General features: G+C 44.5%; 2 protein-coding genes across 2 annotated transcripts; one reads left to right on the top strand and one right to left on the bottom strand.

Moving 5' to 3' along the window:
* Positions 1 to 1,535: 1,535 nt before the first annotated feature.
* LOC135983485 (olfactory receptor 5AP2-like) lies at positions 1,536 to 2,703 on the top strand. The gene has a single exon (XM_065595793.1). The coding sequence runs from the start codon at positions 1,576 to 1,578 to the stop codon at positions 2,701 to 2,703; it is 1,128 nt and encodes a 375-aa protein (XP_065451865.1). The 5' UTR covers positions 1,536 to 1,575.
* A 5,836-nt stretch (positions 2,704 to 8,539) lies between these two features.
* On the bottom strand, positions 8,540 to 9,851 carry LOC135982870 (olfactory receptor 5AR1-like). The gene has a single exon (XM_065591250.1). The coding sequence runs from the start codon at positions 9,343 to 9,345 to the stop codon at positions 8,584 to 8,586; it is 762 nt and encodes a 253-aa protein (XP_065447322.1). The 5' UTR covers positions 9,346 to 9,851; the 3' UTR covers positions 8,540 to 8,583.
* Positions 9,852 to 12,690: the final 2,839 nt, after the last annotated feature.

The following is a 12,690-nucleotide window of genomic DNA, read 5'->3' as shown; positions in this document are numbered from 1 at the left end:
AGCACTGGCTTCCCCCAACACACTAGTCTCTGCTAGGGTTCAGGGTGGATACACAGAAATAATGGAACGAAAATAAAAAGCTCGTGTATATTTCAGATTTTCTCATTAGCTTGAAGTGGAAGAACAAGCACATTTGGACCCACTTGGATTCCAAGTAACCGTCTCCCTGGACGCTGTCTGACCAACACTCCCTGCTACTGGGGCATCTCATTGTGGAGTTCTAGGTGGCTATCGGGTGTGTATTCACTATGAAGCTGCTTAATGTTTCTGCTTTCAAAATATCTTCTGAGAAAGAAAGCACTGTTTCCACGCACTCTGGGTACACGAGCGAGATTAACAGAGCTTCAAAGTATGTCTACACTGCAGAAAGGAAAAATAACCCGTGGCAGAGAGTCTTAGAGGCCAGGTCAATTGATTCTGCCTTGTGTGGCTTGCGCTGCAGGGCCAAAAACAGGTGAGGTGGGAGGGTGATATTGCCATAGTGAACGTGAGAGAGAGGAGAGAGAGAGAGATGTTTTAGTCGTATCACTGTTCAGTAGACTGGTTTTCTCTTGAATGGTGATCTTTTCCAAACCCACTTGTGTTGCTTCTGATTCCTCGCTGAGTTATGCCAGTTCCATGCTAGTGCCAGGGGCCAGAACGGGTGTGAGGGCTTCTTTCAACCATGGTTTAACTACAGCCTCCCTTTGTTGAACTCTGCAGTTCATTCACACCTCCTTTAGTTATGTGAACACCCCCTTTGTGAATATTAACTTAGTTATCTCCAAAAGAATTGTCTTTGTTGAATTTACTCTGGGACTTTGTTCCAAAAGTGAGGTTTTGGCTGACTTGTCATAAATATATCCTGGTTCCTAACTGATGATTTAATTATGAAAGGGTGCTAGTGCTGCAATATAAGGCTGGTTTTCAAACACCTCATCCACCTTTCTGCTCTATATCAGGTTGTTGCAGAGTTCAGAGAATCATAGAACCATAGGGTTAGAAGGGACCACATGGGTCATGTTCTAGTCTAACCCCCAGCCAAGATGCAGTGTTGTGTCTGACCCACCCAAGATCGATGGCTATCCAGCCTCCTTTTGAAAACCTCCAGTGAAGGACCTTCCACAACCTCCCTTGGCAGGTCTGTTCCATTGCCCAAGTGTTCTGACAGGAAGCTTTTCCTGAGGTTTAATCTAAATCGGCTGTGCTGTAGTTTGAACCCACTGCTACTTGTCCTGCCCTCTGTGGCAAGAGAGAAAAACTTTTCTCCAATTTTTTATGGCAGTGTTTCAAGTAGTTGAAGATGGCTATCATGTCCCTCCTTAATCTCCTCTTTTCCAAACTAAACATACCCAGTTCCTTCAGCCTTTGCTCGCATTCCATCCCTTTGACCACCTTTGTCACTCCTCTCCGGATCCTTTCTAGTGTCTCTACTTCCTTTCAAATGATGCCTAGCCATAGAATACCATGAAGCTATATTTGCCAATGCCAGGGATGCAAACTTTGAAAATTCTGAAGTGATCTTTCTATTTTATTTTATAATCTCTTTTCTTTAAAAGGAGTAAAAATCTTGGCAATTAAACAGACTCACATGACATGAGTTTAAGTTTGCAAATGTCACACAGCCGGACCAGCATAACGTGGCTTTTGTATCTTGGCTTTCTACTGTATTTCACAATGGTGGTATCCACCTCCCAGCCCCATGCAGTTCATCTTGAATCATACGCTTTACCTTGGCTGTGTTTCTTTCTTCTACCCCAACAGCATCGATCGCACCTGGAATATATGGCGCATGGCAATCATACTGGAGTGTCCGTGTTCATCCTTCTAGGATTCAAAGGCAGTCGATCGCTGCAAGCTGTCCTCTTTGGGATGTTTTTGCTTATCTACAGCATGAGCCTAGCGGGGAATCTCAGCATGATCTCTTTGATCAGGATCGAGACGCGGCTACACACCCCCATGTATTTTTTCCTCAGCAACTTGTCCCTTGTAGACCTCACTTACTCTTCCATTATTGCCCCTAAGGCACTGGTGAACTTCTTAGCAGAGAGTAAAGTCATTTCCTTTGCTGGGTGTGCCACGCAATTTTTTTTTCACTCCTTCTCTGTGAACTCTGAGGGTTTACTTCTGGCTGTGATGGCATATGATCGCTTCATAGCTATATGCAAGCCGCTGATGTACACGCTCATTATGTCCAGGAAAGTCTGTGTCCAGTTGGTAGTGGCATCATACATTTATGCCTCCATTAATGCCATTGTGCATACAGGCTCTTTGTTCAGCCTGTCCTTCTGTGGCCCCAATATCATTGATCACTTTTTCTGTGACATCCCCCCACTCCAGAAACTCTCCTGCTCTGACACTCGCGTGGGTGACACAGTGCATTTCCTCTTTGCTGCTGTAGCTGCACTAAGTACTATCCTGGTCATTCTCATTTCCTATGTTTCTATCATGGTGGCCATCTTGCGGATCCGCTCCAATGAGGGCAGACGCAAAGCCTTCTCCACCTGCACCTCCCACCTGATGGCTGTGTCCATACTGTATGGGGCTCTGTTCTTTATGTACTTACGACCCACATCCAGCAACTCATCAGAGTACGACAAAGTGGTGTCCATGTTCTATACTCTTGTGATCCCCATGTTGAACCCCCTGATCTACAGCCTGAGGAACAAGGAGGTGAAGGACGCCTTGAGGAAGACAATATACCAAAAAATTATTCCTCACTGAATCTAAATGAGAGGATGAGTTTCATGATTTAATAATAAACAGAAGTGAGAGGAGCTGGCCTGAAAATGGAATTTCTCTCCTATGGAAAATGTTGAGATTTCAAAAAAAATAATCATCCTAACTCAGGACAAAAAGTTAAAATCTCAAAATACTTTGTGGGAGGGAAATTCTGAAAAATTCCATTTTGGGAAAACCAAAATGGAGTTTTTTGGCTGACTGGCCACCCGCCTAGAAGGCTCTTCCCAATTTCATTTCCTCTCTGTTGGTAGAATACGAGATTGGCACGGACTTTCCAAGAAGGTAGCTGAGTCCTGTCCTTTCGACTTCTCCAACGGAAAAAAAAAATCAGCAAAAATAAAAATTTCCTCCCTAAAATTTTGTGAGAAAGGTATGTTCTACCAGAAGATCATCCCAATGGAAAATTCCCAACTGGCTCTAGGGATGAGGGAAAAGTGAGATCTTGCTGCTGTTACCCCTGTCACTGGGCCTTGCATGGTGAGAAAGAAGGCAGGAGCAACATAAGAGGGAGATGCCTTTTGGCTCCAACCCAGAGAAGTGGAGCCAATGTCCAGAGAGGGCCGAAGGAAGGTGGAGCAGCAGAGAGGCTTATGTCCTGACATCTCCTTGCAGAACAGCTGGACCCTAATGGACAGTGAGAAGGGCCAGGGGAGTGAGGGATGCTCCCTGGCAAGGATGTGGGAGTGCCCACTAGGAAGTGGGGGGTTGCACCTGAGAAGGAAGGGTTGGACGGTGGGAGGGAAGGGGACTGTTCTGGCACAGGGAAGGAAGAGGACAGCTAAGGAGCTAAGCTGTGATGGAGGACACTGGGGTATGGGGAGAAGAAGGACTGTATGCACTGGGATGATATGGAGTACTTCCCTGGAAGTCAGGAAGATCCCAGATGCTGGGTATTCAGGCAATCACCCCCACACCCACCCCCCGGCAGCACACCTGGCAGGCAGCCTGGGGAACTGGCCCCCAGGATGATTACTGTTTGAGTAAGAGCCTGAAATGAAGAGCTTGGAGTTACCCAAAAGGGAAACTGAGACGAGGGGCCACTTGCAGGGCTGCCTCAAAGCCACAAAGAGACACTCGGGAGGAGGTCACACATTTACAGACTGAATTAAAATGCACCATGGGAAGCCTAGTCTTCTTGCCTGGTTTCCTACCAGGCCATGTGCATGCTTGCTGGCTGATGAGTGGGTGGGCAAGCAGCCCTGTTCCTCCAAGCTCTCAGGCTCCCCAGCCTACCTGGTCCCTGGGATCCCCATCTTCCTGGGCAGCCAGTTGCCCAGGCTGCCTGCTTGCTGTGCTGATGGACTGGAGAATTTCCTGCATCCCCAGGATCTGAGACTTCCCGGACTTCTAGGATGCCCAGATTGTCCAGTTCCCTAGCCACTGGTTTTTCTATATTCAATCCACTTTATTTAGTTGGCTTTTTAAAATAAATTTCTCTCTGAAGGACTTTATATATTTGAAGCTCTTCTTCATGAGGTGAAGACAGGCTGAAATCATTCCGATTCCGTGTTATTTTCCCCCAGAATTAGGGATTTGAGTGAGTATTTGAGGTAGTTGATCCCCACTTTAGTAGTCACTGTGATCAGGTATAAACGATAGCACAAGAAGCAAGGCAGGAGAGAATCAGAGTCAATAACGGCAACTCCCCCCCGCCCCCCCCCGTGCTGGCTGAGCAGCAGGCAAGGAATATAGCCATCGGAGGCAATGGCATATACCCCCATTCAACATCCTGTCAGCCAAGCACTCCATAAACATTGGTAGAGCTGTGTTAGACATAGACCTGGTCAGAAACCGCTATCCCTCTTCCTCAGAAAATTCCCACCTTTCATTCCAAATTGTAACAGAGAGCCACTATTCTGACATTTCCCACAAAAACCACAATTCGGAACAATTTCACTTTGGGACCATGAAGAAGTTTCATTCTGATAATGTCTACACATTTCATTTTAATAATGTTGAAACTGGTTTTTTGAGAAGGTAAAAATGTATCATTTCAATAAGGAAAAACGTTTTGGTTCAACCTTTTCATTTCTTTTTTTTTAATATATAAAATATAATATATTATACACCTAGAGCATAAAATCTGGCAAGTCAAGTGTAAAAGTCTAATTAGGCAGGTGAAAAAATAATTTGAAGAGCAACTAGCAAAAGACTAACAGCATTTTTTTTTTAGGTACATCAGAAGCAGGAAGCCTGACAAAGAATGGGCGGGGGCACTAGATGATCGAGGTGCTAAAGGAGCCCTCAAAGAAGACAAGGCCATTGCAGAGAAGCTAAATGAATTCTTTGCATTGGTCTTGACTGCAGAGGATATGAGGGAGATTCCCACACCTGAACCATTCTTTTTTGGTGACGGATCTGAGAAACTGTCCCAGACTGAGGAGTCATACAACTAGCCACACAAAATGATGGGGTCTAGATTAGCTGTTACCACTCATGAGAGAGATCTTGGAGTCATTGTGGACAGTTCTCTGAAAACATCCAGTCTAGCTGCAGTAGCAGTCAAAAAGCTAACAGAATGATAAGAACCATTAGGAAAAGGATAGATAATAAGACAGTAAATATCATAAGGCCATTATATAAATCCATGGTACACTCACATCTAGAATACTACGTGCAGTTTTGGTCTGCCCATCTCAAAAATATATATTAGCAGTGGAAAAGATACAGGGAAGGGTGACAACAATGATCAGATTATGGAACAGCTTCCATATGAGGAAAGCTTAAAAGGACTGGGACAGTTCAGTTCGGAAAAGAGACAACTATGGGGGAATATGATAGAGGTCAATAAAATCATTAACGATATGGAGAAAGTGAATAAAGCAGTGTTATTTACCCCAAGAAATGCTATTTTCCCCTTCATAAAAAACAAGAATCAGAGATCAGCCAAAGAAATTAATAGGAAGCAGCTAATGACTTTTACCATGTTTACCAGAAGGTTACTTCTACTAGAGATATTTTGTTGCCTTCATGCTAGTTTCCTAATGGTCCAGCTTAATCAATGTATCTATTACATCATCCCAAGAACTCAGTGTAACTAGACTGTATTTAATCTCACTATCCATGTCATATACAGTAGCCATAAATGGTTATGGATCAACCCTCCCATCCTTCACATTGCAACAGGACTAAGAAATGGTGCCCAAATCCTTGCCTCCAGCCCAAATTTATGGTGTGTCTATACTTAAACTATTACCACCGCACAGGGTGCTGCATCTGTAGCACTTCAGTGTAGATGCTCATGACAGGGATAGGAGGGGTACTCCCATCTGTGTAGTTAATCCGCCTTCCTGAGAGGCGGTAGCTAGGTTGACAGAAGGATTCTTCCATGGACCTAGCACTGTGTATGCCATGGGGTTATGTTGGCATAGCTACGTCTCTCAGAGGGTGTGTGTGGATTTTTCACACTCCAGAGAGACGTAGCTATACTGACAGTTTTCAGTGCAGAACAGCCCTTATACAGGTAGGAATGGAATGAATGGATATGAAACAGTTAAAAAGCAAATCTCTAGTGAGGGTGGGGCAGTTGTCAGGTGCTGTTTGTGAGGCTCCGGCTGACATAGCCATGGGCCCGGCAGAAGGACCTTCCTGATCTCCCCAGGGGTTCTTAAGCCTTAGGTGAGACACTCGTGCACCTAGACTGGTTTACTGTCAGAAAATCCTTTTGCTCCCATGCTGCGCTGTGTTTTTGTTGTTAAGATGAAACACAGGTTTTGGGGTTCTTTTTAAGAAAGCTGGTCACTGTGTTAATTACTCATCACAGCTCCCGAAGGGAAGACTTGCAGGCCCCATGCCCAGATGGACCCGATGAGAAGCCACTGTAGATACACAGGAGCTGATAACCTAAGAGTGGGAGAATTCGGGGATTTCTTCCCAGGACAGGTGAAGGCAAGAGCCCAAACACGTGAGGGAGTGCACAAAATATTGTGAATACATGGAATAGCCAGTTCCAAAGAACACTGTGATGGCCACCAAGTGGAAGATGCAGGTGGAAGAGGCTTTGCACCAGTCCTCCATGGATTTGGCCAAAGAGGGTTCAAAGAGGCAGCTAGACCTTTAACTCTTGACATGTTTCATGTTGGCTACATTGCATTAGCCCAGAACGGCCTCACCGCAGAGGCAACTGTGATAAAGCAGTGGGGAAAATAATGTGCATAAGACTCCTGTGACATCCTCGGAGATCCTTCAGTGGATGAAATGTGCCAGACAAGTACCTGGAAACCATAGCTATCAGTATCAAAATGGATCTTACCTAAGGGACAGATCAGCATTGAAGTTTATCCATCTTCCCATCACATGACATTTTAAAGCATCACTTTGAATAGTTTCCAAGGTATAAACAGAGGAACTATTAATGGCACAGATACCACCCCAAAATGGGACATGTAATGTCATGTTACCGAGAGAGGAAATGTCATTTTGCTGCATTTACTGGCCCAAGCTGAATTTAGCTCTTCAGATATTTGTGCAAGATGGGTAAATAAAAATCATTTGGAAATGGACAAGCTCAGAGAATTCCCTCTCCTCACCCCCTTTAAAGGCTTGATTTGCACCAGTGAAATCAGTGGGAGTTGTGCATTTGGCTTTTAAGGCACACTGGGTCCAGCCCTAAATCATTACCACATGTTACAGGTTCGACTGAATTCAATAATGCCAAATGGGTAGGCTTAATCAACTTTTATGAATAAAAGATTCTTAGTAACAGATAAATGCAGCATAACAGAGAAAGGAAGACTACATATATTACCAGCCCATCTGGATGGTAACAATGCAGAGGTCAGACTGCCTTAAAATCTGAGCTTCACTCTGCCTCTATCTACACTAGAGTTGAGGGGTTTTTTATCTCTTATCTTTGACATGTTTTTGAATGTTTTTGCTGGGCTGGCACAGACTGGAAAGTAAACAGGACAACATGTATAACTAGTTTATTATCTCTGTTTTGACCATTATATTTGAGAAGTTGGCAAAACCTTCGAAGCATCCTCTACCAGTAAAAACTTGTTATAAAGCATATGTTAGTGAGGCGTTAGCAAAATTATTTGTCTTGTCCTTGTTCTCTGAGATTACAATAGTTCACATCTCCTCTTGGTTAAATAGCATAACATAAGTAAAAATAATTTTGGAAGATCTTAAGATGAATACAATTCATACTTGTATAAACATACCTACTATTATAGATAATATTGTATATGAGATTGGCTAACACTATAAAACTTTTAGGTAGGTAGGTAGATAGATAGATAAGACAGAAGGTTGCAGAAGCTAAGCATAGGAGAATACCTAAAGGCTGTCAGGTTGAATGTGTTTCTCTAGCCATGTTGAATTCTCCTGCTGTATACAGAGCAAGTTCATGCACAGGTTACATCATCTACCAACAGTACAGTTTCAGCATGAATATAAAACATTCTAAATACAATGTACTGTATCTATTCACTACTTTCTTGTTGTGGTTACGTCACATCTCCTTTTTAATTGCACTTATAGCTGCAACAACAAACAAATTCCATGATTTAATTAATGTACGTTGCCTATGTGAGTTGAATGCATCTATTTTCTATTAGTTAGCAAAAGGCAATTTGCATTGCTGGTTCATGAGTCTGTTTGTTTGACAGGTTTTCCTAATATATTTCTGTGTTATAAGAGCCAGCTGCACAAACCTTGACAAAGTCCCCCGTTTCTTCTCTGATAACTATTCCTGATGCATTTAGTGATGTAAGAACTAGGAAAATCTACCTTCCTTTATTCCTTTTCATGGAAGGTGCACACATTGATTATTCACAGAAATCAAGCTAACAATACAGAGAAATCATTCCCCGCCTTTTCTTCCCTCTATTGAATTAAAGCCAGACCCAGTTTTTACATTTACAGAGAAAAAACCTTCCTCTCTCTTATCCTCCTAAAGGCCTCTTTGACCTCTTTATTCCTCAGGCTGTAGATCAGGGGGTTCAGCATGGGGATCACAAGGGTATAAAACACAGAGATGATTTTGTCCTGATCCATGGAAGACTTTGAACTAGGCCGTAAATACATGAAAGAGCCCGTTCCGTAGAAGATGGTGACGGCCATCAGGTGGGAGGCGCAGGTGGAGAAGGCTTTGCGTTGGTCCTTGGCAGAGTTGATCTTTAGGATAGTGACCACGATGTATATATAGGAGACGAGGATAATCAGGATGGTAGTTGTTACTAGCATTGTTGCACAGGTGAAATGAACAATGTCTGTGATGTGGGTGTCGGAGCAGGACAGCTTCACAATGGGGGGCACATCACAGAAGAAATGATTGATATAGACATCACAGAATGACAAATGGAATATAAATGCAGTTTGAACCATTGAATTCAGACAGCTCATGAAATATGACCCCAGCACCAGCAGCACGCAGAACCGCTTGGACATGATGATGGTGTAGAGCAATGGGCTGCAGATGGCCGTGAAGCGGTCATACGCCATCACACTCAACAGCCAGCATTCACAAGAGATGGCGATGGAGAAGAAGAAAAACTGCACAGTGCATCCAGTGACTGAAATGACCTTGCTCCTTGCTACAAAGGTCATCAGCGTGCTGGGAATTATGATGGTGGAGTAGCCGACATCTAAGAGGGCCAGGTTGCTGATGAAAAAGTACATGGGGGTGTGAAGTCAGGAGTCAGTCCTGATTAAGGTGACCAAGGTGAGGTTCCCCATTAGGATCAGCAAGTAGATCAACAGAAACACTACAAAGAGGGTGACCTGCAGCTTCAGGTTGTCTGTGAATCCCAACAAGATGAACTCAGTCACCAGAGTGCGATTTCTCTCTCCCATTTATCCCAGATGCACTGTCCTCGGCAGGTGAGAAAAGTGAGGTGTACACTGAAAGAGGAGACAAAGAAGGGCTGAGTGCAAACCCCTTGGTGTAATTCTGTCACTTTCAATAAAGCATAAACTGTAGTCAGTGCATAGGTCTGAAGATATAACTATCAAATATACCCTCTGCTTCTCTGGTCCCTGTAGTGACTAGACCATATCGAGATTTAAGAGTCTGCTACTGGCTTCAGGCTACACAGTTGGGTCTTTGAGTTCTGGCAGCAGACGCTCATACTGTTAAAGTCAGAGCCGTAGTTCAATCCCCATTGCCAACAATAAGTAACAGCCAACACGGATTTGTCAAGAAGAAATCATGCCAACTCAACCTAATGTCCTTCTTTGACAGTGTAACCAGCCTAGAAGATGAGGTGAAGCAGTAGATACGATATAGATTTTAGTAAGGCTTTTGACACAGTCGCACATAACATTTTCATAAGCAAACTAGTACGTCTGTCAAACAATTAAAAATATAATTGTGAGATAAAAAAATAATTGCAGATTTAACAATAATAGAACACTGTTTATTTAAATATTTTTGGATGTTTTCAACAATATATTGATTCCAGTTACAATACAGAACACAAATTGTACAGTGCTCACTTTGTGTTATTGTTTTATTACAAATATTTGCACTGTAAAAAAGATAATAGTATTTTTCAATTCACCTCATACTGCAATCTCTTAATTGTGAAAGTGCAACTTACAAATGTAAAATTATTTTTACATAACTGCACTCAAAAACGAAACAGTGTAAAACTTCAGAGCCTACAAGTCCACTCAGTTCTACTTCTTGTTCAGCCAATCACTAAGACAAACAAGTTCGTTTATATTTACAGGCGATAATGCTGCCCACTTCTTATTTACAATGTCACCTGAAAGTGAGAAGAGGCATTTGCATGGCACTGTTGTAGCCAGTGTTGAAAAGTATTTACATCCAGATATGCTAAACATTTGTATGCCCGTTCATGCTTTGACCACCATTCCAGGTTAGGTTAGTTATGAGGAGGAAACTCTCTAACTCTAAGGATAGGTAAGTATTGGAATAAGCTTCAAGACAGGTTATAGAAAACCCGGAATCTGAGACCATAACCCACATCAATGAGCTCTACCATTGATCAATGGGAATCTTTGCGTAACAAGCTTCTACTCAGTGTGAGAAAGGATATGACACATGGGCACTCATACATTTCTTACTACAGAGCCCATTCGCAGTGGCAGAGTTGTATGCCTGCACAATGCACCAAACATACTTATTTCCAGATCCCTACACTGGTCTCATAGTGTGTGCCAGGTGCATGCACCAAGCATGCATCTTTTCTGCTCCCAACTATGATCCCAGACTTGTGTTCTGTGCCATGCACTGACCAAACCTGGTCTGTGCACCATGCCACACACTGAACGTGCCCTGAATGTGCCTGTAGGATTGCAACTCAGCCCTTGTTGGACTTGTGCCAGGCAGATCACATTCCCATCCCCGGCTTCCAGTCCTTGTCCCAGCACTGTGTGCATGTGCCATTCATCGAGCAAGCCCATTCACGGTTCCTTAGTCTGCTCTCATTGATGTATTCTCAGCTCCCAGCTACAATCCCAGAGCTATGTACTGTACCATGCACCGAGCACGCCCATTCTCAGCTCCTCACCCTGTCCCGTGTGCCCGTGCTATGCGTTGAGCACATTTGTTCCTCGTGGCTGGCACAGACCCGGTTCATCATATCTAGTGCTGCCAGGCAGGCGTTCAGTGAGCCTATCCCAACAGATGGGTGATTTATCCTGGCTGGGATTCTTACACTGGCCTCTCCCGTGTCATTTTCTGTGTGGCAACTATTCCCTCCCATATCATCAAGGCTCTCCATCGCCATCCAGGCTCTGACCCAGCACTGCCCCCCAAACTGTCCCCCACCAAGACGTCGGCAGATAGCTCTATGGCATTGTGTGGGGGGGGGGGGGATGTTTGGAAGCATGAGCGGGACGGTCACTTTAGAGGATGTCCAGCCCTCCACAAAGTTGCTTCCTTGTGGTCCCAAACACCGAGCAGAAAGGCACCTTGAGAGCACTAAGGCGGACAGCACACAAAATACTGGAGTAAAGGGTAGGGACACACGGTCCTTTCATTCTAGGGACAGGACCTGTGCCCTTAAGTCACCAAGGGAATACACTGCTTAGTGTGTGTCACTCACAAAGGGGCTGATCCCAGGACAGTCCAATGGTATATGGCATAGCAGTCAGATCCCTAGTTTTGTTCCCTACCTCTGTAGTTCTCAACAAGGAGTCCGGGGCCCCTGGGTGGGCCGTGAGCAGGTTTCAGGGTTTCCTCCAGGCATGGCTGGCATTAGACTTGCTAGGGCCCAGGACAGGAGGCCAAAGCCCCACCGTACAGGATTGCAGCCTGTGGCCCCAAGCCCCACTACCCGAGGCTGAAGCCGAAGCCTGAGCAACTTAGCTTCGCGGACCCCCTGTGGTATAGGGCCCCAGGCAATTTTATCCCCTAATGCTGGCCCTGGCTTTTATATGCAGAAACACAGTTGTTGTAGCACAGCTGGGCCCTAGAGTTTTTATAGCGTGTTGGGGGTGGGATGACTCAGAAAGAGAAAGGTTGAGAACCCCTGTCCTGGCTTCTCAGGAATCTCTTAACCAAATTACCCCCAAATGGCACCGCCAGCTCTACTCCAAGCTGCCTTGCAGCATATCACGTTTGAAATCAATTTACCTATCTATGTCGATTTTAGTACTCTGAAAATTATAAGCAGTTAATTTTAAGAAGGGCTGCACGGCTGGATCCTCGGAACAAAATGATCCCAAATGTATCTCTTAGATCCCATCCCTGGCTCGGTTAGAACATGTCACTTTAAAGTCAATCCCCTGATGCCGACACATTTTGGAGCATCTCGAAAAATCAGCCCCTAAACCAGGAGCTTTGCTCTCAGGGCAAAAGTTCCAAAAGAAACCTCTGCAGAATGTAACTCACGTCCACACACAGGTTAAGGAAGCTGCCAGGGCCAGGACTGAAGCTCACAGTTCAAGAGTGATGCTAAGACTCGATGAGCACAGACTGTCACCTTGAGCCAGCCTGGGGATGCCCACAATGCACACGAAGCCCAGGAATCAGCTTTGAGCCCAAGTCCCCTTCAG

Source organism: Chrysemys picta, chromosome 4 (genome assembly GCF_011386835.1).
Source record: "Chrysemys picta bellii isolate R12L10 chromosome 4, ASM1138683v2, whole genome shotgun sequence".
NCBI classification, from domain to species: Eukaryota; Metazoa; Chordata; order Testudines; family Emydidae; genus Chrysemys; species Chrysemys picta.
The sequence above is the reverse complement of the archived record's forward strand: the minus strand, read 5'-3'. Positions and strand labels throughout refer to the sequence as shown.

Coding starts and splice junctions, on each gene's coding strand:
- LOC135983485 (XM_065595793.1), top strand. CDS start 1,576: ATGAGTTTAAGTTTGCAAATGTCACACAGCCGGACCAGCATAACGTGG.
- LOC135982870 (XM_065591250.1), bottom strand. CDS start 9,345: ATGTACTTTTTCATCAGCAACCTGGCCCTCTTAGATGTCGGCTACTCC.